Source organism: Terrapene carolina, unplaced genomic scaffold, assembly GCF_002925995.2.
Source record: "Terrapene carolina triunguis isolate 2854851 unplaced genomic scaffold, T_m_triunguis-2.0 Scaffold132, whole genome shotgun sequence".
NCBI lineage: Eukaryota > Metazoa > Chordata > Testudines > Emydidae > Terrapene > Terrapene triunguis.
In genome coordinates this window covers 14,973,176-14,999,455 of record NW_020664483.1, presented here as the reverse complement: position 1 = coordinate 14,999,455, position 26,280 = coordinate 14,973,176, and the positions used below count along the sequence as shown (strand labels likewise).

General features: G+C 41.2%; 1 protein-coding gene across 1 annotated transcript; it reads left to right on the top strand.

The window, feature by feature from the left end:
• The first annotated feature begins 1,808 nt into the window (after positions 1 to 1,808).
• RAB1A (RAB1A, member RAS oncogene family) lies at positions 1,809 to 25,529 on the top strand. The gene is made up of 6 exons (XM_026653120.2): positions 1,809 to 2,035; positions 13,983 to 14,055; positions 17,679 to 17,774; positions 21,828 to 21,923; positions 23,751 to 23,882; positions 24,217 to 25,529. The coding sequence occupies exons 1-6, from the start codon at positions 2,013 to 2,015 to the stop codon at positions 24,412 to 24,414; spliced, it is 618 nt and encodes a 205-aa protein (XP_026508905.1). The 5' UTR covers positions 1,809 to 2,012; the 3' UTR covers positions 24,415 to 25,529.
• The last annotated feature ends 751 nt before the right edge of the window (positions 25,530 to 26,280 follow it).

Genomic DNA, 26,280 nt, shown 5'->3' with positions numbered 1-26,280 from the left:
AGAACTGTCTTTCCACAGATCAACACTGGCTTTAATGGTGTGTCTATTCCCACTATAATTCTGGATGACCCTGCCTAAGCCCCATTTTTGCTCATGAAAGCACTCCCAGATTCCACAAACCAAAAAAAGATGCTGCTTTTGGGAGACTGAAAGCAAGGTGAGATGAAAGTTCAGTGACTAATGTAGCAGTTACAATACCTGTATGTTGCATTTTTTTATGATAAATCTGAAAGTAAAGGTGACGTCTTCAATAGACAGTGGAACGAGGAAGCAGTCAGGCTATGCACAGACACACAGAAAATGTTTTCCTTCTTACACTACTATAACCATCTCCACTCTACTGTACTGGATTGCAAGTCTCTTAACTATTTCATGGCACTTCTTGTCAGTCTGAGTGTTGCTTATCTCAGCTAGGCACATGGACCCCCTTCATAGGCCAATATGTTCCAAATGGTTCAGTTCCACTTGATCTGGATGTCGTTACTACTCTAGGCAGTGACCAATGCTCCCACACAGCTTCTGACCTCCTTGCAGCAAGCTCATCGATAGCATCTTCTGAGACAAGCTAGCGATCAGAATAGAACCAAGGAGACCCATGTTGAAGACGCTGATGCTGGCAAAATAATTATCATGGTGTGTTCAATGCTATGTGTACAGGTAAGTGGCTCTGGCATCTCAACGTTTGTGAGAACCCAAAGCAGACAAGTGACCTAACCAGTGACCAGTGCATTATGGGACAATAGTGGTTAGACTATTTCCACAGTAGGGACTATAGCTCTAGTGGTTCCCATCCAAGATGACCACGTGCTGGTGGAGTTTGGCACGGAGGAGGACCGTGTGGTAGTTGGCCTTGCTCAAAACCACACCAGTCCAAATGGGTGTGTAATTGCGTGGGTACTGCTAGGTGCATTGCTGCATGCAGGTGTGTCCCAGGCTGCCGATCTCCCACTCTGTTCCCAACTGCTGACCCTATTCCTACTCTTCCCTTGCTGCCCCAATCCCACACTCCCTACCCTGCTCCTCTCTCCTCCCCTCCTCCGCCCACTGCAGCCCCTGTGCTGCCAGGCCCTCCTACCCCTGCTCCCTCTACCCACTGCTACCCTGCCCTCCTACCCCTGCTCCCTCCACCCACTGCTGCCCTGCCCTCCTACCCCTGCTCCCTCCACCCACTGCTGCCCTGCCCTCCTACCCCTGCTCCCTCTACCCACTGCTGCCCTGCCCTCCTACCCCTGCTCCCTCCACTCACTGCAGCCCTACCCTCCTACCCCTGCTTCCTCCACCCACTGCAGCCCCCTGCTAGGGTAACCAGACAGCAAATGTGAAAAATCGGGACGGGGGTGGGGAGTAATAGGAACCTATATAAGAAAAAGACCCCAAAATCGGGACTGTCCCTATAAAATCAGGACATCTGGCTACCCTACCCCCTACTGCCCTGCCCTTGCTCCCTCTACTCACTGCAGCCCCGCCCCTCCCCTCTCCGCCACCCCGCGGCCACGCCCTCTTCTTTCCGTCCGGTTAGAGAGTCGCCCGAGCTGCCACGTCTCACCGCTGACGTTACCCGGCCGGCTCGCTCTCAGCCAATCCACTGCCTGGACAGCAAAGCAGAGTCAACCGGGGAGAGAAAAGAAAGGCTCGAGACTGCGCATGCGCCGCATGAGGCGCGAGGGTTGCCGGGAAGGCGAGTTCCTACACGTCTAAGGCTCCGGCAGGATGTAGGAGGCGCCCCCGTGGCTGGGAACTCGCTTTCCCAGCATCCCCCGCCGCTGCCCTCCCACCATGTAAACCCTCCTTGGGGAGAGGTTTCCCTGTTTCCTGGTTCGGGGCTGGCAGCCATTTTGGGTTGAGGAGCTCAGAGCGGAGGCCGCCGCCTGCGAGGGGACGGGGGAGAAGCTGCTGCCTCCGCTGCCCCGTCGGACGCCTGCATCTGCGGAGCTCCCGCTGGGGGGGTCTGGCCGCCGCCGCTGCTCCTCAGAGCGAGCTCGTTCTCCAGAGGCCGCGGGATCCCCACTGACATGTCCAGCATGAATCCCGAATAGTGAGTCCGGCCGGGGGGGCGGCACTGCGGGGGGCGCTCGCCCGGTACGACGGGATGGAGGAGGCCGCCGCGGTGAGGCGGGCGGGCCGGGTGAGGCAGGCAGGCGGGCGGTGGGCCTCATTGTGCCGGCCTCCCGGCGAGGGGCGGTGCGAGCCGGGGGTGGGGAGGGCTGTCTGAGGGCGGCGGGAGGAGGAGAGGGGGCGGTGGGGGTGGGTAAGGGGTATGGGGAGGCGACATGCTGCCGAGGGGCTGGTATCTCCGGCTGTAAGAGCTGCCGTGGGAAGCGCTGTGTAAGAGCCAGGTGGCGGCATCCTCCCGCTGGGATGAGTGGCCCCGGGCACCTCATTGGCCTGCGGGCTTGGCTGCAGCTTTTTTGTAGTAAACGTGACCTGTCTGCCTGCGAGGGGCAGGGCAGTGTCTCCTGGGCCTTAACAGAGGGTGTAGGTCACTGGGGTTTGGGCGAGGGGGATGAGAGGGGGACCTGAGGTCACCGGCTAGGCTCTGGGTCGCTGCAACCTGTCAGACCCCAGGAGTGATTTGTGTACAGCCCTGGCAAACTCAGATCCGTTTTGCTTGGTTATTAACAGGCTATAAAGCAAGTGATCCTTCTTCCTGTCAGTCTTTCAAGTAGATTTTGCTTCGTACAAAATGTCACTGAAATGCACACAATTAAGAGGAATGAAAAGAGAAACCAATATGGCCTTTTATGCTCTCTGGAGAGTTTGGGTTACCTGTGGCAATCCTCACAGATGGGGAGTGAGGAGGTTTCATGACTTGTCATGAAAAGTTAATGGTATTTTCTCCACTAACCTGAGGAGCAGTAGACCAGGCATTCATAGTAAACTTTGTTTTTAACTTTGATCCAGGTAATCATTGCAGGAGAAGGAAGAACTTAATTTGATTGTTCAAGTAAATTTCACTGCCACTGTATACTTAAGATTCTACTAAGGCTTGTTTAGTCCCTAAAATATTAAGTTTCTCTTGGAGAGGAAGAGGACCAATGATTTTAAAAACCTGGAAAAATCAGGTCTTCAGAAAGTGGATCTTTCTGACCACTTGCTGTTGGCAACTTAACATTCAGAAGTCCACCCTTCATTTTAGTTGCAAATCATGTGTGTGTCACATGGCTCTTGCAAAACACATTCTTGCTTATGTAGATTTTGCAATACTGTGGCTTGATAGTGAAATATTCCTATAGGTCAGGGGTTCTCAACCTTTTTCTTGCAGAGGGCCCCCTGCCCGCCAAATATGCTATAAAAATTCCACAGTCCACCTGTGCCACAATAACGGCTTTTCTGCATATAAAAGCCAGGATCAGTGTCAGGCCCCCACAAAGCTACACTGCTCATGCTTCGGCTTCAGCCCTGGGTAGCGGGACTCGGGCCCTGGGGCTTCAGCCCCATGCAGTGGGGCTTCAGCTTTCTACTCTGGGCCCCAGTGAGTCTAATGCTGGCCCTGCTTGGTGGCGCCCTGCTTGGTGGCGCCCTTGTAACCTGCTTGTGGACCCCTGGTTGAGAACCACTGCTACAGGTGATCTCTTGAACTGGAGAGGGACATTTATGGATGGAAAAATATTGTATACTAGTTAATAATAGTACCACTACAACTTAAGCTGACCAAATAAACTCTCACTTAAGTTGTTTGCTTGCTTATTTATTTATTTATTTTAGCAGTCACTACTTTGGGGTAGAGCTGACTGAGGTCCCTAGTTACTGTTGCCAGGAGGCTGCTGATTGTTAAGAGTAGTGTGACTTTGCCACCTTAAAAGAAAATGTGAAAACAAGCTCTGTTACTTGTTGCTAATACTGTAGATACTGAAATGAATTTTAAAAATCCTTTATCTTCTGGCATTTTTTGCATTTCAGCTTGGGATAATGAAGCTAGCTTTACCTTGCTGTCCATTATCACAAAACTGCAATGTTTTGGATATTGGAAAGCAAGAGTGATTCAGTTGTGGACTTAGCAAATAAACTGTCTAGATTTCTTAGTAAAATAAATATCAGTAAATCCAGAAATGAATATTTTATTATTCTAAAGGTTTGCTTTTACATGGTGAATGACTGCTGCTCTGTGACAGTGGCTTTTGAATTCCTTGCTTGACATATGATCACAACCTTGTGTTTTTTGTGCTGGCTAATTAGAAGCAGCCTTGAAATGAGAAGCACTTCAGAAATCTCTTGATAAATGGTAAATCCTTTGAAGGGTAAATCGTTCTTGAAAGAATTAATTTAACCCCCAAATTCAAGATTAGATTGGTTCTGGGTCAGGTTTAATCTTGGACTTCAAGACAAACCAGGATGTTTGGCTTGTTTCTGTGAAGCTGACTAGCTTTGCTTCTTGATAGGATTATGTAACAAAAGTTTTAGAGTGGTTTCAGCAAAAACCCTTCTCAAACAAGGTAGTGATTAAATATGATCAGTGAATATAAAGACTTGCAGATTATCAAAGCATTTTCACAATCATTTGACTTTCTGAAATATTCAGTAATCTGGACAACTGCCTACAAGATCTAAAAAAAAATACGCTAGCGCAAATGTTATAATGAAAGCTTGTTAGTGATTCCAACTATTGGAAAAGTTCAGAAACACTTGATTAAAATGTTGTAACATTGAGCAATTGGGGTGTGTGTGTGCGCGGGGGTCATGACAGTTTGGGGGAGTGTGTGTGTGTGTGTGTGTGTGTGTTTTTTAACTATATGTTCCTGATATGTCTGGAAGGATGGGAAGTACTTGCACAGACTGGTTTTCAAATAAAACAATTCACACACAAATATTTCATCTTAATATAACTAGTTTTCCAGTGACTAAGGAACTCACTGAGAATTACTAAATTTTACAAGTTGGTAAGTAAGTAAACAAAACAAGAAGGAAAATACATATAGTAACATTACAACTTTAGTCCTAATTTTAATTATAAGAGATTTCCTAGAATGAATGCTCTGCATTACTGAGAGACTAGTGGGCAGAAACTCTACATAATACAGAAACTCTACTCAAACATTTAATAACAGTCAGTGTTTCTTGCAGGGAATTATGAGGTGTGTAGATGTACTAATTTTCATTCTGGTTTTGTTCCGCTTGTGGGAGCAGTTGTTGACATACCTGTATGTATCAATGTGGATGTAAACCTACCCTTTCAGAAGAATAGCATGTCTAACAAAGAGACCCAAAATGAGATCTTGCATACTTCAGTTTGAGAAACTGGCATTTAATGTTAGAAAAGCTAGCTTCAATATGGAAAAAACTTGTACAAATGCACAGTTTAGGTTAGATAATTCTGGCTTTTTTTGGTACTATTCAAAGCTTGTCTAAAATAAAGAGGGATGCAAGAGTCCATTAATATCAATCCTTAGTTTTATTTTATCATAGAAATTAGTTAACCGGATATAGCACTCTTCACCCTGTCACAGGGTTGGAGCTGCTGTATACTATTCTTTGGAGAATAAAGGATTTCCGTTGACTTCCAAAGTGACCAAACCATGCCACTCTTAAATTAGAAAGTAACCAGTCTCTGAATGGAAAAGATTAAAGGAAATACAGCTTACATCATGAGGGTTAAATTCCTTTCTGGACTTCTACTGAAGTGTATATTCTGGAGACTTCACTAATCCATGGCTTAGAAATTGCTTACTCATTACTTTTCTCCTATGAAACTTCTGATACTTTTAAAACTTAAATGGTCTTTACCTTCTTTTATTATAATATTAAAATGGTCCATCCTAAAATTTTAGTCCTTAAACAAGTTCTTTCTATTACTGAATTTCAGGTCTGCATAAGCAGGCATTCTTGCAAGTAAGAAAAATGCTGCTTTCTCCAGTGTAGGGCAAGTTCATGTTTAAAGTGTAAATATTGTGGGTTTTTCCACTTACTGTTGGAGTGCAATAAATAACTTTAATCAATCATAAGTTGACTTAGCTCTGCTTTTTATCTTCCTTTAAATGAGATTTTCATCTTTTCACCTTATTGTACTTCTAAACAGTGCAACTCTTCTCTTGCTGCCATGGTAGAACTAATGGTACCTCATCTTTCAGAGTAACTTTCACATTATTTGATAAGTAAAATCAGCTTAATGAGACTATAAAAGAAAACCAACCACGCTCCTCTCCTAGCCAAAGTTTGATAGCAGAATAAAGAATTTTAAGTGATTTTTTGGGATTGCAGTAGGTGTCTATCACCAAAACCACATCTATTCTTTTTATAACAGAGTACAAAATCCTAAAGAACACTTTAAATCAGGACACAGATTTCCACTACGTTATCAATTTTGGTCTTACGTAAGGGATCACCTAGTCCCATGTTCTGCCTGCATTAGGGTTAAAACCATGCTACTAATTGTTATGTAACCAGTGTGCCCTTAACTTGTGTGGACAGAAATACTCCTGTTGTGTTGCTAAACTGATCTAGACAAACCACGTCCTATACACAAGTAACCCCAAGCCCTCCTTCCCAACTGCGTTGGTCTGTCAGTTTAAGCATGGAAGGACCAAAGAATCCTACTTCCACACATGTTTGATGTGCATGTGCTGGGTGAAAACAGATGCTGGCTGATCAGAAGTCTGTGGTCCACTCTTTGTTGTCCTCCATTTGTTGCTATTGAAGCACATACAACTCTTGAATGAGCTCCTGAAGGACATCTGAGTGGGGTGCTGTGTTCCTCCATGTCCCCACTTTGGTTTCCCAAGCTCCCTGTCAGCCAGTCCTCGAAAATTCCTTATGGCTGGCTAAATGCTCTGATTTCTACAACACTATGGCAAACTAGAAATCTGGTGGCAGGCTTTTAATGAATCAAATAGGAAAATGCATAATGTCAGCATAGTATTATATTTTAGATGCAGTTATGTACCCAAACTTTGTGTTGGGTTTTTTGTAATGTAAATGTATAGTGGCATTGAGAGTACTGTCAGAAGTTGGATAGGGACACTTTTTGAGAGGCAGCCTTGATACCTTTGCAACTGAGGAGGAAACTGAGGTTTTTGGACAATAGGGAGGATAAGCATCTCCTTCCCCTCACCTTTTTGGTGGGGGAGATTGGCCATAAACTTACCTTAAAGTAAGGAGGATTCAAAAGCCTTTGTTCCCGTCAGTTTAGTAATCCTAAATGGATGAAATGTCAGCAGATATCCTGAAGCATCTGGGAAGTGTGAACTTCTCCCAGTCATTATGGTGGGGAGTTAACAATGAACTTGGATTCAGTATTAACTATTTCAATGCTGGACCTTAGATAAACAAGCTAGTGTAACTGTCCATTGTGGGATATAGCAAGTTGTAGGGTGAGATGTAGCAGGGCAGCTCCAAGCCATAAAGCAGCGGTTCTTAACCTTTCCAGACTACTGTACTCCTTTGAGGAGTTTGATTTGTTTTGCATACCCCCAAGTTACACTGGACTAAAGACCTAATGCTTAGAAAGCAATTTCATAATAGTGAGACACTTTTTTTTAATTTTTATTCCTGATTTTTTCTCATTTTTACCACGTAATTATACAATAAATCAGTTGGAGTATAAATATACTATACACTGAAATGTAAGTACATAACAGTATAAACAAGTCACTGTCCATATGAAATTTTAGTTTGTACTTACTTTGTTTGAACATAACATAAGAACATAAGAGAGGCCGTACCGGGTCAGACCAAAGGTCCGTCTAGCCCAGTATCCTGTCTGCCGACAGTGGCCAATGCCAGGTGCCCCAGAGGGAGTGAACCTAACAGGCAATGATCAAGTGATCTCTCTCCTGCCATCCATCTCCACCCTCTGACAGACAGAGGCTAGGGACACCATTCCTTACCTGTCCTGGCTAGTAGCCATTAATGGACTTAACCACCATGAATTTATCCAGTTCTCTTTTAAACTCTGTTATAGTCCTAGCCTTCACAACCTCCTCAGGTAAGGAGTTCCACAAGTTGACTGTGCGCTGCGTGAAGAACTTCCTTTTATTTGTTTTAAACCTGCTGCCTATTTTCATTTGATGACCCCTAGTTCTTGTGTTATGGGAATAAGTAAATAACTTTTCCTTATCCACTTTCTCCACATCACTCACGATTTTATATACCTCTATCATATCCCCCCTTAGTCTCCTCTTTTCCAAGCTTTCTACATAGCCTGTTGTAAAACTCAGCAAATACTTTACTGAGTTGATGTACCTCCGGAAGACCTCTACATACCCCCAACAGTATGCGTACCACTGTTGAGAACCACATGCAGGGCCACAGCACCACTCAGGTTTGGCTTGGGCTGGCCCACCCCATTATGGGAGAGGGGTGGTCGCCAGGTCAGATTTGAGAGTTGCATTGTGATCTGCAAAAAGCTATTACAAATTTAAAAAAAATAAAAATTATAGGGCTCTATGGCTGATCACGAATGCCAGCATATAAGATGGAGGCACTTTTAAAGGAGCTTTTGATATTTTAATGTATGGTGACTAACATGAGGAACTATCCTAGTGATGACCAGGCAGCTAGCAGGTTGAGGTATACACTAGAGCTTAGTTTACCTATGCCTGCTAACACACTAATTTTACAGCTGCCTTGTCTTCTTTTGGCTTTTAACTTGTTAGCTAAAAGGTGCTAAGAACACACTTTTTTTCCCTAGTGAAGACAAGACCATAATGCATCTTTCAGAATCTTCACTATAAGCTATTCTGTGCTCTAAAATGAGGAATAAGTGTCCCTTCTAAATCTTAAGAGTTTTTCCATGACAGTAATCTCAAAGCACTAGCTTGTGTGTTGCTAGAAGTATCTTGCTGGCTTTGTAGAGGAGAGAACTACTGCATGGCTCACTTTACTCTACTGTTCAGTCTAAATTAGAAATGAGCAGAACTACTCCAAAGTTTCTCAGTTGAGTTGTTGAGTCAGTCTCAAATTTCACTTATAGTTGCTGTTTCTCTTCTTGGCTTACAGCAGAGCTCTTTGACCTTAGGGGCCTGAAGACCTGACCCCTTTGGCCAGAGGATAAATAGTGGGCCACTTGTCATGTACTTTGTCCTCCACTCCTCACTAAAACTGCTTGCCTTTCTGCTGCTCCAAACCTATTGCTAGTAGCAGCACTTCTCTCAGAACAGCTGCCTTCAGGTGGCTGGCTGCCTGCCTAATCTTTTTGCATGTTCCTCTTGTTTTGATGGAGCATGAGGCAGAATTGTTGGGAAGGCTGGAGGGAGAGGCAGAGGCTCAGAACAACAAGATTGATATAAGTAAACATTGAAACAAACTCATGGACCAGTATGGTTTTCTCTTTAAAATATCTAAGTCAGTAGCTCTCAAACTTTTGTACTGGTGATCCCTTTCACATAGCAAGCCTCTGAGTGTGACACCCCCCCTTAAATATATTTAAAAGTTTTTAATTTATAACACCATTATAAATGCTGGATGCGACACAGGATTTGGGGTAGAGGCAGACAGCTCACAATCCCCATGTAATAAACTTGCAACCCCCTAAGGGGTCCCAACTTGCAGTTTGAGAACCCCTGATCTAAGTCCTGGTCTAGGAACAGAATTTAAAGCCACCGTGACCATTTTATGGGCTGCATGCTAGCCCTAAGCAGGATACCGTAGCTAATAGTCACATTTCCAGTAATCCAGTCTTTAGAGAAGTCAGATTTAGAAGTTGTTACAAGTTTCAGTCTGTAAAACCTTAATTATGGAGTCTGCTTAGTTTACTTGTCTCCACTTCCAAATTGCTAGGGATTTTTATTAAGAATTTTGGGGCAACACTTCTGTAAGAGGTACTTACTTATCTCTAGCTCTTATGAACATGTGACTTGGTGGATGACAGAGAATGCTGAGAACCCTTGAACTGTAAACTCCTGCTGCTTTCCTGATCTAGAAACTTTTTTATTAAAAATCTTAAATTTCCATATTTGTAATTTTGATTAAAAACAAATCCCTAGATTCTCTCAAATCTATATATATGTGCTTGGTAAATGTGATAGAAGCTAAACCTTAAAAGGGAAAACTACACCTCCTTGTACTTCTAACTTGGCTTTGGAATGACTAGGCTTTTTATATTTAGTGTGTGTGTGTGTGTGGGGGGGGGGATAATGAAGCCTTCACCCAGCTATCATACACTTGCTAATCCCTGTTAGTGCCAAAGTGGAGTTTCCTAAGCAACACACAGGGACAGCAAAGTGGTGGGGATCTTAGTATTTGGATTTTGCCTACCGCTTTTTCCAGATGTTGTGGAGATGGAGGGAATGTTTAAACTTCCTCCAGCTAGTTGGTGTCCAGCTGATGAGCAGTGCTAAGATAATTCATATAGGTAATACCAGTCAAGCTAATGGAAAGTTAAGACTGTCCTTAACTTGTCCACTTGAGAAGATTCCAGATGTCATTTCTATATTGTGAAACTCCTGTGGCTAAGTAAATGAGTGGTCAGCTTCAAGTCTGTCTTCCTGTCTCCGGCAGCTTAACTTACAATTTAGCATAGCCTCTTGTACATAGCTAGAGTAATGTCTCCTCAAGTTGATGGCTCTAAAGGTAAGAACTCTGTCTAACCTTACTAGGGTGTGGGGAGCATAACTCAATACTTGCCTTTTTTTTGTCTAGAACAGGCTCACTGTATGCTGCAGGATCATTCTAGAGTAGTTGCAGTCTACAGGAGGTAATCTAATAGGCAGTTTCAGTTAAAGGGCTATTTGATTCACTTGTAAATACTGAAGGAATTCATCTCATGTGATTCTTAGCTTGTTGCTCGGCCCTGAGATTAGGGTCCCATTGTGTTAGAGGCTTTACAGACTTGTACGCTTTTGGGGAAGAGAGATGATTACTATCTAATCAGACAAGACAGTCGGTGGGAGGTCAAGTGTCTGATCTTGGAATAGAACCCAGGTCTTCTGAGTGTCTGTTCATGCCCTTTCCACTAAACCATGCTGGAGTGGTGGAGGTGGTAAGAGAATACCTTTATTGTGTTTCACAAGGGGGTCTCATTTTATTTTGTCTCCCATTGATCAGGCTGGAATACAAACTTCAAAGCATAATGACATTTTAAATCTAATAACTTTCTTACTGCTTATCCATTCAGCAAATGAAATGGAGGTGGGGTGGCAATACAGCTCATAAAGATGGGGGATCTGGGGATACTGCAAGGAAAGAAATGCAGAGGGAAGGTAGACCAATGAGGAAAGTGGGCAGAAATAGTGGTGCATCTGTTTAAGCATGATTGATGTTTGGAAGGCTGTAATCTTTTTAAACGAATGTTTGGCTTCTACTGAAGTTGATGGCATTTCCCCCTCAGTGGTCCGGAATATCTTCTGGGCAAGTGGATTGTTCGAACGGTGATGTGAAGATTCTGACTAAGCTAAATGTCCATGCAACTTAAAATATTGTAGTATAAATACTGTCTGGTTCTTTGCAACTTACTAACTGTAGTTTAGGCCAGTTCTCAACCAGGGTACCTGTGGCAGTACACAGAGGTCTTCCATGGGGTACGTCAACTCAGGAAGATTTGCCTACTTTTATAACAGGCTACATAAAAAACGCTAGTGAAGTCAGTACAAATTAAAATTTCATACCCAGAATGACCTGTTAAAACTGCTATATATACTATACACTGAAATGCAAGTACAATATTTATATTTAAAATTTATTTTATAATTGTATGGTAAATGAAAGTAAGCAATTTTTCAGTAATAGTGTGCTGTGACACTTCCGTATTTTTGTCTGACTTTGTAAAGCAAGTTGTTTTTAAGTGAGTCATAACTTGGCGGTCCAAGAGAAATCAATCTCCTGAAAGTGGTACAGTAGTCTGGAAAGGTTGAGAGCCACTGGTTTAGGCTGCTATAATACAGTTTGCTTCATATTGCCATGATGTATCATTTATTAAGTTTAGTATCTTGATGTTGAACAATTTTCTTATGTAGATGTTCCAGATTTTAACTTCATTATGCTGTTTGCTGTAGTGATTAACTTTAGTACAAATTTCCTTACACCAGCATCAGATCTGTATAGCTGAGAAATTTTAATGTTTTAAGCAGTTGATAAAGATGTTAATGAGTATAATTGTCATAAGGTCTCACATAATTATATTTCCCTACACTGTTATAGTATCATTAAAAGTAGTCAAATGACTTACAAAAACCGTCTCAAATGGCACCTTCATGTGTCTGGAAATAAGTATCTCCCTGCCAGACTATAGGAATGACCAATGTACAGCTCCAGATGTACCGGAGATGAGCAGGATGTCTTTCTATGTCTTACTATGCTATCAAACATTTAATCACATAAATAGATAGTTGAAAATCACTGACAAATGTGGCCCAAACTATAGTTCTATATTTCAAGGGTGGCTTAATGCCACTGCCCTATAATCTTCATGATTGATAACTCCCTATTTTAAACCTACAATGTAGATTGATGTTCAGGAGAGAACAAAACGCTACTCTTCAGTACAGTGCACGTCTCCTAAAGAAGCTTTGATCTTTTAGTATTACACTGTCCTATTTGTCCCGAATTATGACTGACTTATATTTGGTTCAATAGACTTAAGCTGCTAGTACTAATGAAATAGAATCTTCATTTCTCTTTAAGTTGAAGCTTATTTAAATTCTTTGCCAAAGGGAGGAATCTCAGAACTCAAGGCTTTAACTTTCTTAATTGAATACCAGACAGCTGCCACTTACAACCAATCTTCAGTATAGTAATATTGGCATCATCAATACTGAAGTATTAAATCAATACCTTTTTAAAATGTACAAGTTGTAGTTAACTTGGTTTCTCAGATTTGAATCCTTAATATTGCTGATTTCAAAAGTACAAATGCCTTGGAGAAGTATTAATTCTACATTCCATATTTGTCATTCTGGTGGCTGGGATCTTTAGCTAATAAATGGTCAGTTCTGACCTAATACACTTATCTAACAATGGGCAGAGTAAAGAGTTCATAGTTGATTACTCTGTGGAGCTGCCTAGTCACATTGGACACCTTTTGGAGCATGAAAATCTCTGTTCTGGTTTGCCAGTAGCAAACATTCTGTCTCTAAACTAGAAGGCAATATGAGTGGAATGGAATAGATAATGATTTTCTGTCATCTTTAGCTCTTACTCAGTCAAGATGATCAAATACTCTTGTCTTCATTAAGACACTGATAATACGATCACTTACGTTTCAGTGATGGCTATAGCAAATTTTTGTGTTGCACACTACACTGTTAGCCTTCCTTCTGAGACTTAAAGACAAACTTCAGCCAGTTTTAAAAAAATCCATGAAGATATTTGACTGACAATGTTCAATTTTTGAGCAACAAGGGTGTAATTTAGAAGGCACAAATTCAGTTTTGGTACTGAGTAGGTAAATTGAACTGATTCCAAAAAAGGAGGTGGAATCAAACTTTACTTTTTTTTTATAAATTAAAAAAAAAAAAACTGTCCGTTCCCAGCTTTTCACTCTTCTGCTGTGACCAGGTATTGTGGTGTAAATGCTTGAGTTGGCTCTCAGATCTTAGCAGCAACTGTTAATAATAAAAATCTTTACTTTTTGCTAGTTGATGCAGCCTTAGTACAGTTAGTACTAGGATAATAAATCCTTACTTCTGAGAATTTATGTTATTTAGAAACATGAGTATACTGACTGACAGTTGTGACAGTAATGTATTTGACTTGAGTGCACAAAGGAGAACAAGGTCTAGTTAAAACAAATTGTGTTTCTGGTACATGACAAAACATTACATGAGTACTGCACGTGTGAAGAACATACTTCAGACACTGAATCTTCCATTCCAGCATGTCAGTTTTTACTGCTATTTAAATAAAGTATACTGTACAAAACTGTAAAGACTGAATAGTAATCTTGTGAGGGAGGAAAAAGTACTTGTATTTCCTGACAGTAATGGTAGCAAATTGCTATTTCTTTGACATTGTATTACACCAAAGTATATGGTCTGAGTAACTCAAATTCTTCAAATATCAGATTTAAATTTCAGTGGTATATAAATACTAACATAATATCTTTCTCTTTGCAGTGACTATTTATTCAAGCTACTTCTGATTGGAGACTCTGGTGTTGGAAAGTCTTGCCTTCTACTTAGGTTTGCAGTAAGTTCAGTTATGCTTTCAAAGCTATTTTGTCAATTATATAAAAAGTTGTATTCAAGCAATTGTAAGTGAGGAGATGTTTCCATTTGAGGAGACTGATACTTGACTTTCCGGGAGTTGGTATGCCAAGGGAAGATCGGTGGGTCGAAGAGGGTACTTTGCTTATTCTCTTCTTCCCATATTTTACTGATGCAGCTAATTGGATTGTTCTGTCACAATGACTTATGAATGGGTAAGAACTGAATAAATCAAAATTGCCACTAAGTTAATCAAGGAAATAACTGCTTGATCTGTTCTACTTTTCACTTTAGAAAACAAGGTATTTAGTCTGTCAGACACAGTTCTTGTGTTAAGGTTGCATTCACAAAGGAAATAATAGTGAACTACTATTAGAAATCAAGGAACATGCCAGTAAAGGCAATAGTATCACAGCAATCTAAGGTCACATCTTCGTATTTGTATGGCAATACAAATACATTTGAACACTTAACCTTCAGATTACTTTTCATGTCCAACATATAGCCGCCTACAAACACATCCAGTTAATCTAAACTGTATGCTTTGGGAAGACTAAGTGTGTTAAAATGTTCTTTAAAGTCTTACTAATACTTACGAGAATAGCATAGCTGAAGTTGCGTATCTTAGATCGACTTACCTTCCGTCCTCACGGTGCGGGATCGACGGCTGCAGCTTCCCCGTCGACTCCGCTTCCGCCTCTCGCCCTGGTGGAGTTCCGGAGTCGACGGGGAGCGCGTTCGGGGATCGATTTATCGCGTCTAGACAAGACGCGATAAATCGATCCCCGATAGATTGATCGCTATCTGGTGGGTAGTGTGGACATACCCTTAGTCTGTCACTGTCTAATTCAAATGTGCAAAAGCCTATCTGTAAGGGTTTCATGTCACTGACAAATTAGTAGTTCTCTAGAGTTGCATAGCTTAAGTCCACTTGTGTGTAAAGCTAGAGTTCAGGGTAAGGGGGCCTATTCAAGCAAAATAAGTAATAAAATACTGAACCACAGCAGCAAATGAAGCTAATCTGCAACAAATTCCTCTTGGAGTAATCTGTCTAGCTTCTCACTGTAAGTTTCCACTTGATATTTATCCTGGATTTTTTTAACTTCTCAATGTATATTTTTAATAATTTCAGAATGGAAGAATGTACCATATGTACTCGTTCATAAGCTGTTTTTGTGTGCTTAAAAAAAAAAAAAAAGGAAGCACCAGAGACAGGGGTCAGCTTATGAATGGGTATAGAGAGGGAGAGGTGGGACACCGCCCCTCTCCCCAACAGAGGGAGCAAGGAGAGGCAGCAGAGCCAGAAGGGAAGAGGCAGGGCCAGAGTCTCTCTGCTTCTGGCCACGCTGCTCTTCCCCCAGCCTCCAAAGCAGCTGCAGCTCGGCCCCACCCCCCAGAGCAGGCTGTGGCCATGCCGCCCAGCCTGCTGGAGCAGCTCCAGCCAGGCCAGAGACATCCTCCCCAGATAAGGTGGGAAGGGATGGGATTGGGAGAGTGTGGGGTCACAGGCTAGGGGTGGGGTCATGTGGGGGGTGGTCACAGGGGTTACTCCCCTGACCCCCAGCTTCTCTCGTCTCTCCCCCCTCCTCCCCCAAAAATTTCCCCACCAGTTGCTGTCCCAGCCCATCAGGGTAAGCAGCTGGCATGCCGGGACACTCTGTTTACTTAGGTTTACCTCCATGGCTGCGGACGTTTGAGGGAAACAAACATCTCAGCTGGCCTGCGGCTTATCCTGATGGCCCAGGAGCCAAAGTTTGCTGACCCCTGAATTATAGGGTCGGCTTATGAATAGGTCATAACAAATTTCCATTTTTACTTATCCATCTGGGGGGCGGGGTCGGCTTATAAACGAACCGGCTTATGATCGGGTATATACAGTAATCAAATGGAATCTTTAAAGGCAAAGAGCCTCTGACACAACACATGGATCAAACTACATTGCTGCAAAGACTGTTTATTGCCTTTACTGATAAGAAATTTAATCCCTCTTAATTGGAGCCAGACATGGCAGTATTAAGAAGTAACTTACTTTAAAGTAACAATCTTTTAAGAGAATCAAGTTTCACATTTCCTGTTTTTCATATGCATGAGTCACTTAGCATTGATTTACATAGGCTTCCTTTTCAACTTGTTGGCTAAATGGTCATTCAAACTTCTTTAAACTTGCTGGTTACTTTTTGCTTTGTTTATGCCACCTAAATGGCCCAGTACCAAGTCCCAAGATGAATTAAATGCAGTATCAAACTTTAAAAAGGGCACCAAGTGGTCGGACTATTTAGTGTGCCTTGCTTGAAGGAAGGGGTTGTGAGCACATTTCTGAATTGATATGCTTTCTCCCTCCATGCATCCCCCAGCTCAAGAGATTCCTAGCTTTCTGGCTCCTTTCCTTCATGATGGCTATTGGTTACTTGGATTTGTATTCTATAGTTGGAGTATTGGTAATCAAGAAATGTGAATTTGTTGCATCCCAACTGTTAGAAATCCTTACTGGGTTTATTGCTGTGACAGCTAAATTTATGACTCTTAACACCTCTTGCAGATTTTCATTTAGAAACCATCTTGCTTGTGCTGCATGTCACCATTCTTCTTCCCTATTTCATCACTTAGGGTCAAACATTTACACAAAATATCTTTGCTTTAAGAGTTCATCTTCTTTCCCAAGACACAGTCCTCCATTAATTTAATTCTTTCCACGCCAAACGTCTCTAGTGCAATAGAAGATTTGGATGTCTGGTGTAGAATGTGCAGTAGAAGCTGTCTATAAGTAAATATACCTTGAAAGAAAAACCCTTAACTTCCCATTTCACTTCCTAGTTTGAAAGATGCTAATGTTCTTGTTAGAGTTGTGCCATTTTGCACAAAGCTTCATCTAAATGTGTTTAGAAAACTTAAATAAAATGAGTCTTATTTCTAAGTAACCTGAAGAGGTGACTCCTAAACAAGAGATGTTAAAAACAAACGTCACTATTCAGACAGGGATCCTAATAGAATGGTGTTAAACTGTTTTTAGGATTCCCCATTTCTTAATTAATGAGACCAGGAAAAACTTTCAAAAGTGACTTGGGTACCCAAGTCCCATTGACTTTTAATGAAATCTAGGCTCCCAAATCTGTCAGTGGGACTTAGTTCCATTTTTGGAACTAACTTGAGTACCTGTAGGGGAAAACTTTCAAAACCTCCTATTTATATGCTGGTAGTGTGGAAGGGGCCTTGTTCATGGGGCCCCATTGTGCTAGGCACTGTACAAAGACCCCATCCCAATTAACATAATGTAGTACACTGCTACCTTGATATAACGCCACCCGATATAACACGAATTCGGCTATAACGCGGTAAAGCAGTGCTGTGGGGGCAGGAGGAGGGGCTGCACGCTCCGGTGGCTCAAAGCAAGTTCAGTATAACGCGGTTTCACCTATAACGTGGTAAGATTTTTTTGGCTCCCGAGGACAGCATTATATCGAGGTAGAGGTGTAGTAGAATGTGGGCATTTTATGAAGCAATATACAGGGCTTGTTTCTTCACCATGGGTATCTGATATTCCTACAGGAGAGATTTAAGATTTGATTGGTTTATAATCACTAAACTCATTCTTTTCTCTGGTTCTAGGATGACACGTACACAGAAAGTTACATCAGCACAATTGGTGTGGATTTTAAAATCAGGACTATAGAGTTAGATGGAAAAACAATCAAACTTCAAATAGTAAGTATGTCTTAACTCTCAGATAATATTCAGAGGCTATTAATAGTAATCATGTTAATTCTGACTAATGCGTAACTTTATTGATCTGGCACAGTGCACATTTTTCTGCATGTTTAGTAAAAATATTGGGCAGATTTGTCAAATGTTTCAATAAGCAAGTATGAACTATTTTTTTGAAAACCAAGTTGCATAGTTATTTGCACGTTGTAAGCAAGCATATGCTTGAGGTACTACTTTTGACTCTCAATCCTAAGATTTCTCACACGAATATCTTGCTTAGTTCTTGATAGGATTGTCCACCTGCACTTATTACAATGCTTGTAGACAATTTTATAGGATACACAGAGATGTCTTCATCTAAGTTGAAAGGTTAAACAGCATCTCAGAGTTGCGAATTGCTTAGATTATGAGCAAAAATGAAGCAAATTAAGCATAAGGAAAACACTTGGGTTAAATCTAATATCAAGATGGTTAAAGAATAGTGGAGGACACGTGTCATTTAACAAATGCAGGTTCAGGTACAGATCTCTTAAGACACAAATAGCCTGAAAATCTACCTTGCGTTGTAACGAATTGCTTTATAGTAACTATCTTTGAAGTTACTACCATTTGCACAGAAAGCAAACTATTGAATATAAATTGCCCAATACATACATGTTCTTTGCTGGTACTCTTAAATGCAGCAACCTCAACTTGGTTAGTGTTTGGGTAACTGATCCTTGGTCTTTAGTGTACAACTAGGCCTCATACTGCAAGATGTGAACTGGAAGGTTCAACCTGAACACTTGAGGAAGGTAAACACTCTTAACCTGCATTGCTAAAATTCTTCATACTAAATTCTTTCTTCTAGTAAGAATGTTCAGATTAACCTTACACCTTGAGTTTGCTGAAACGCAGACTTGGGGATGTAGTATTAACACTTAGCCTTTACAGGCTTTATCTTTAGATCTCAAAGCACTGGAAAACTGACACAGGTTACCCACATTGATATACTGGAGTTAATGTTTAATTTGCTAAAGTCAAGTAATAAGTAGGTAGACTTCAGTACCTTCTGTTGCCAATGGATGTCTACCTAAATACAACAATCACAAGTTTGTATATAGCAGCAGCAGACTAAACACACTTGTGCAAAAAGCATTCTTTACTTAGCACTAAGAGCAAAAATGGCCCCTTTGAAGTGGGTTAGGGCTTTGTGTGTGTGTGTGTGTGTAAAAAAAAAGCTTGCTTAGGAAGAGTAGAAACTGTGCAGAGTAGATTGAGGGAACTGCTATCCACCCTTCCTTGGTGGGAAAGGCAAGGAGAAGAATGGCTCAGATATTACTGATTCTTCAGGAGAAGAGGGGAAGGAAAGCAAAGTGGCCTGTGAGCTGTTTCTCTGTAGAAAGACAGATGCAGAAGGAGGAGTTGGGAGCTCAAGGACCTGCACTTGCTGGGTGTCCTCAGATATGAGCTGCATAAAGAAGGGGTGGGAACAGAATTTTTGGCAAGGTGTAGAAGTGAAGGTGTAACAGTGTGAATTGTATATATGAGGGAGTGGTACAGGTATCTTTCACCTGGCCTCATCGGCTTAGTCTGTGTGTGAGGAGGTATTAAACACTCTTAAAACCCTGCCTTATATCAAGCAATGTGTGTAAATTACACTTCTTGATTCTGCCAAACTGCAGCTTCTCCACTCTGACTTAGACTTTGCCATAGTTATAGTAATCTAGCTAAGGTGAAACCGTATTACACTCTGCTTAGAACTGAAGGTTCTGGATGTTCCTCAAGGACAGTTGAGTGCAGATGCAGCAGCCTGTCTCAATTGCATTTTGCCCCTATTGGCATATAGAACATGCTTTGTACTAGCCACTTATTTGAGTAGAATGTGAAGAACTTTATCTTTAAATCCCTGAATGGTCTTCAGCTGCCTACCAGGAAACATGACTTTTTCTCGTGTTTTTGCAACACTTACAAGCTGCTTTGGTTTTTGGTTCCTGGAATAGATCCAGTTTTCAACAGAAAGCTCTTACCTACAAGATTTGTTCTCTTGTCCAGTTTAGGACAGTCTAGGATGACCTGTCTAGCAAGGTATTTAATGGCTACCATAATATGGAGTGCATGGGTAGGGCTAATGAATGGTAGTAACTAATTTATTTTGGATGACTTAAGTATTCTGTGTAATGTAAAGTGCCCAGATTCTATGGGGATAGGAGCCAAAAATACTTAAACTAAAACAGCTGGGTTTGGAATAAACCTAAAGCAAGCATTAGCAATAGTCCTTGCATTTCAAGCTCTGGACTACCTACAGCATACCTTCCTTGCATTAGTCTTTGCTCTTAGAGTGCCAATAGACAGGGGACAGTGACTTTCCAATCTGAATTAATGTAAGTGCATTGAGCTATACTACTCTGAAATAAAGGAGATATTACTACCATGACATGGGCACTCCTAATATTGTTGATCTTAAACTTTGAACTGAAGTATTGCATTAGTACTGAAAAAAATTATGGGGAAAAAGCTTAAATCTAGAAGCAGCTCTTCCAGTGAGAGCAGGAGCCTTTTGGAAACTCATTCTAGCCACTTTAGGTCAGAAGTTGTTTAGAACACTTCAGGCATAGTTGAAAATAGAACTACTATTGTAGGTGGTGTTTTCATAATTTAATTTTCCCATGCTAAATGCACAAAGTTATTTGTAGATGGCTTGCTAAAGTTAGTGACTAATACACTTAGACAAATGGATTTGCTTCTATAAAAACCCTTGTGAGAAAACTAAAAGGTACAATTGTTTAGGCCTCATCTATACTAGTAAAACTGTTGCTGAAAAGGGACCGCTCTTATCCCTGCACTGAGGGGTGTGAGGGCTTACACTTCCCTTTCTTGGGGGCTGGTGCATCCTTCTGTGCAGTTTAGGTCCGGTCTTGCGTTATTGGGGTGCAGGATTGTCTTGGTCCTGTCCCCTCCTTCTCCTGGCCTGATTCTCTCTTCTCTCCCCACCCCCCAGTCCCAGGAGCTGTTGTGGTGCTGGGGCTGCCCTAGGTGGGTGAGCCTCCTGAATCAAGGCTATTACCAGGGAGGTTATGGCTGTCTAGGGGGGGCTGCTCTTCACCAGCCTAGGTGACACTTAAGCATTGTAGCAGAACAATAAATCTAGCCCAAGGGGTGTCAGTGATAGTTGATATAGTTGAAGCATACATTTTGATGACTGCTTCTGAAATGATGCTAAACATAGCTCTTTTTTTGGGGGGGGGGGGGGGGGTTACACCTGCACTTCTGCTGAAACAGTTGACAATGGTTGTCTTTGCTAATGTAGACAAGGATTTAGTGAAGTAGCTTAACATGACTTCAGCTGCCTTCAGCAGTATGCCCTTGACTTATTATGATAGAAATTGGCTTTAAACTAGTTTCCACATGCTTTCCAGCTTTGCCTATGCCTCAAAGGCAATCCGTTTTAACACTTGTGTATCTTGCATCTGGGAAACACAAGGCTTGACAAGCCATTTTTGAGTGGGCTGGGATAGGTGTAGTTCTAGCTGGATGTAGGAGTTACTGCTGCAACTGATCTGTGGCCTAAACGTTGGATGCCAGTTGAAGGTGATTGCCTCAATAGTCTTCACAGCATTGTGTTGGCTTTGGGTGGTGAGTTTCTTTGGCTATCCTACTTTCATTCAGTTTCTTAGGAGGAAAGAGGATGCCTGGTTAGTATTGTCAAACTGTAGGAAGATGAAAGTTTTCTATCTACTTGCAGTAGTACTTCTTATGGACTTGCAAGGATCATTTTAGAGTCTTGTTCCACTGCAGTAATCTTTCTCGTATTGGGGAGGCTGCTTTATCGCACTGAAGTTCTAAAACGTGACCAGACTAGTGTTCAGTGAATAGTTATTGTAAAGCAGTGGTAAGATGACCGACTTGTCTTATCTGAGGGCGTTAAGGGATGTTTATACTCCAACTGATTGTGTATAATTGGGGAGCTTCATTAGATTGATTTTTACAATCCAGTTAAGACTAACTTTAGTCTCTGGTTCAGTTACCCCTTTTGTTTAGACCTCTAACAATCTTAATTCTCACACTTTGCAGTGGGACACAGCAGGCCAAGAGAGATTTCGAACAATCACCTCCAGTTACTACAGAGGAGCCCATGGCATCATAGTTGTGTATGATGTTACAGACCAGGTAAGGTCTAAATTAAACACTCGTGTAGTGCTTTACACATTGAGAAACAACTTAGGGCAATAGACATACAAAGTCAGTTCTTTCAGATGTAGATTTATTTGGCTCTTGAATTATGCTCAGACACCTTATAGGCTATGAATTGGTATTTCTGAATGCTAAAAATAATCTGGTCACACTTGCTGAATATCTTTAACGGATCAGTTTTCTCCAGACTTGCACCCATATTACACAAACTTAAGTTAGACACAGCTTCAAACTTCTGATTTCTCTGGGCTTCAAGTTGGGGGAGTGGTGTCATGTGGAGATGGAAAAAACTCAACAAAACTTCACAGGCAGCTGAGACCTGGATGCATCAAAATGTACTGGTATTGGCAGCAGGAACAAACACCAGCACGAAAGGGTTAAAACTACTTGTACTTTAACTGAAGGAAAACTCCTTCTTTCCAAGGGCAAATGCTCCTGCTTTAGTCCATGTGTACTTGAGCTTTGTGTGGCCTAGAGTCAGAATTGCTGTAGTAGGATTTACTCTCATACTCCCAGGGGGAGAGCTGTCATACTGTTTTATGTTCCTTCTGAAATAAAAGCTAGTTGAGAATCTTCAGTGACATGGGATTTATTGCCATCTCCTAAATGAATAGGAAACATCTTAACGTCAGCAAATTTACTTCCATCACACATGATGCATTATCTTGGCAAACTATTATAATAGGCTTTCCTGTAGGCTTCTTGTCTTGTAGATTTAATGAGAGCATCTAACACTATAAAAACAAACTTCTGTAATGTGCTTGTTGCCCTCCTATTCACTTAACTCTTTTGTATTCAAGTTACTGCTCACTGATGGCTTTTGCAGAATGGGTGGTTCCAGTGGCATGGCTTGTAGGGATTTTTGCTGCAAAGGCAGCTGAAGATGGATTTGGGCCCCTGGATCCCAGTTAACTGAACAGTATAGGATTGGTTGACCACTCCTCAGTACCAAGTACAAAACAGCGTTCTCTGAAGCTTGCCCTAAAGGAACAACTCAAAACTCACTTCTCAACGGGTTTGACTTTTTAGTAGTCCAATGTCTGCCTTTGTTTTATGAAGGTGAAAAAACATCCTTTCCTTTAGCTTACACTTGTATCCAGTGGTACTTGGCATATGGCCAGTTTCACTTATGTCCTGCTTTGACAGCTCAAACATGTTTCCAGCTACTTGGAGTCTAGGCTCCTCTGCAGAGCCAGTGGAGGCCCTGCGGCAGGAAGCTCTCATTGGTCCAATACAGGGCCTGGAGGAAACATTTTGTGGATGGGTGTATTAGAGGCTTCCATAATGCTAGGGATAGAAGATTGGAATCCCTGGGTCTTTTTAAGGCTGGGGGAAGCACTAGGGCCAGAGGAACCAGCATACACTAGTGCAGGATTGGAAGAACATAAGATACTCATGAGGAAATTTTGCACCAAAAAATTAAATTCTGCAAATTTTATTTTTCAATAAATGTGGAGGCTCCAGCATGGCAGTGGGGAACACAGGCCACTGGCTGCACAGAGATGGGAGATCACCCTGCAACCTCCCCCCACCCCAGGGACATTGATTCAGCAGTGAAGCTGCACCAACCCTGATGGTGCAAAGGCCGGACCTGCCCCAGAAACACCCTCATTTTTGCTTAACACCAAGGAGATAAATACATGCAAAGCATCTGAAATACAAACTATCACTGGATATGCAGATGATGCATTTTATAATAGTGCACTTGCAAAGGCTGTTTCAATTTCTGAATAACAATGAATGGTACTGTAATGGCACTGGTTTCTTGGAGAGGAATACTTAAAGTAATCTCTTATCTTCTAGGAGTCCTTCAATAATGTAAAACAGTGGCTGCAAGAAATAGACCGTTATGCCAGTGAAAATGTTAACAAGTTGTTGGTAGGGAACAAATGTGACCTGACCACAAAGAAAGTAGTAGACTATACAACAGCAAAGGTATGTCAACTGGTTTATTAATGATCCAGTCACATAAATATGTTACCAAAACTGAACCCACTTGAATGCATCCTAGTTACTCACTTCTATTAGTCCTCAAATGTGCTGGTGCTAGAAAATGCAAATCCTGGTGTGTCCCTTCAAGTGTTATGAAGTGCACATGATCAAATTTAAGGGTTGTGCTGGGGAGGGAGGGAGGGATGGTGGTTTGAGCCAGTAGTAGTTTTTCCTGAACATTCATAAATCCATTTTTAATTTAAAGTAACTCAGGTGAATCCTGAACTTTCTAGTAGCAAGTATTAAGACTTACTCTTTGCTATTTCTCAATTCACAGGAATTTGCAGATTCCCTTGGAATTCCATTTTTGGAAACCAGTGCAAAGAATGCAACAAATGTAGAACAGTCTTTCATGACCATGGCTGCAGAGATTAAAAAACGAATGGGTCCTGGAGCTACAGCTGGTGGTGCAGAAAAGTCCAATGTTAAAATTCAGAGCACTCCAGTCAAGCAGTCTAGTGGAGGTTGCTGCTAAAATTTGCCTCCCCCTTTTGTCTCACAACAATGAATTTTGCAATCTGAACCCAAGTGAAAAAAAATTGCCTGAATTGTACTGTATGTAGCTGCACTACAACAGATTCTTACCGTCTCCACAAAGGTCAGAGATTGTAAATGGTCAATACTGACTTTTTTTATTCCCTTGACTCAAGACAGCTGACTTCATTTTCAGAACTGTTTTAAACCTGTGTGCTGGTTTATAAATGTGTGTGTAATCCTTGTTGCTTTTCCTGATACCAGACTGTTTCCCGTGGTTGGTTAGAATATATTTTTTGTTTTGATGTTTATATTGGCATGTTTTGATGTTGGGTTTAGTCTTCTGAAGATGAAGTTCAGCCATTTTGTATCAAACAGCACAACAGTGTCTGTCACTTTCCATGCATAAAGTTTAGTAAGATGTTATATGTAAGATCTGATTTGCTAGTTCTTTCTTGTAGAGTTATAAATGGAAAGATTACACTATCTGATTAATAGTTTCTTCATACTCTGCATATAATTTGTGGCTGCAGAATATTGTAATTTGTTGCACAATATGTAACTAACAACCGAAGAAATGTTTAATAAATATTGTACTTATTGGAAGTAATATCAAACTGTATGGTGATAAATATTGTCTTAATTCTTATGGCTAAGGGGGAAATTTAGGCTTGCATTGTGCCCAAAATGTATCATGTGCAGTAATGGCACTTTAGACCCTCTAGTAGACCAAACACCCTTCCCAAAAAATGTAACTAGGAAGTATGGCCTAAAAGACTAAGTTGTCATAGTCCTTCAGGCATATATACTGTACTTGAAAGACACTTTAAGAGACTAATGTTCATGGAAGCATAATGCATTCTGAATGTACAGTATTTTTTTCCCCATCTTAGTCTATGAACTTTAATTTATTTCTGAAGGACTTCCTTTAGAAATTCTAGTCTACTTTGCTCTGTATTAGAGGTGGAAAACATTTTTCCTAACATGTGAATGACTAACTAACAACTCAAGGTGATGTAACTCTGCCAGTATGTCATGTCTTTCTATATACTGTTACTTCCATATTCTCTTAATCAAATACTGTTTTGACTTTATTTAATAAACTTAGTGCAACAACTTAGTTACTATTCAATTCTGCACAAGGCATCAGTAGGATGAAACTGTGAAGTGATATTAAAACCGTTGAAAGGTCAGTAAGAAGCCACCAAAAAATTATACCTTAAAATAAAGGAACTGATTAAAAAAGACTTCAAAATTAAGTAGCAGCAAAGTAGCCGAGTCAGTTAAAACCAAATGCACATGTGATCTGATCTTTGTACAGAACTAATCAAATCATTAGTGCCTGACACAAGAAGCTAGCCTGTAGCACTTCCTATAAAGGTAAAATTGTTCAGCTTTATCTAGAACTGCAATTTTCAGTTTACTTTGTAAATATCTCATGTTTAAAATGACCATCCAGACATTCATTCCCTCCTGGGTAAAAATACTCACGTGTAATTGCAAAATATAACTTGGGTATGTTGTGAGATGCAAACTATAAACAAATTGGTGCAAATCTGCTTTTTGAATATGGGAAACAAATTCTGGGGCAACAGCTCTTTACAAAAAAAATTATTACAAACTTTTTTATTTGTGTCCATTTAACAGGCAATCATAATACCTGGTACTAAAATAAGTGTTAATAGTATTGTCATATGACTGAAACGAGTTGAACTTTCCATCTGAGAAACTGTCAAAGTGGTATACTTTGTATTATAGATACATGCTTGTTGGACCAATTCAGACTAATGTAAGGTGACCTGCTTTTTATAAGCAGGACTGTTGGTATTTGGGTATTGATAACTGCTACTGAGATCAGGAAACGGGC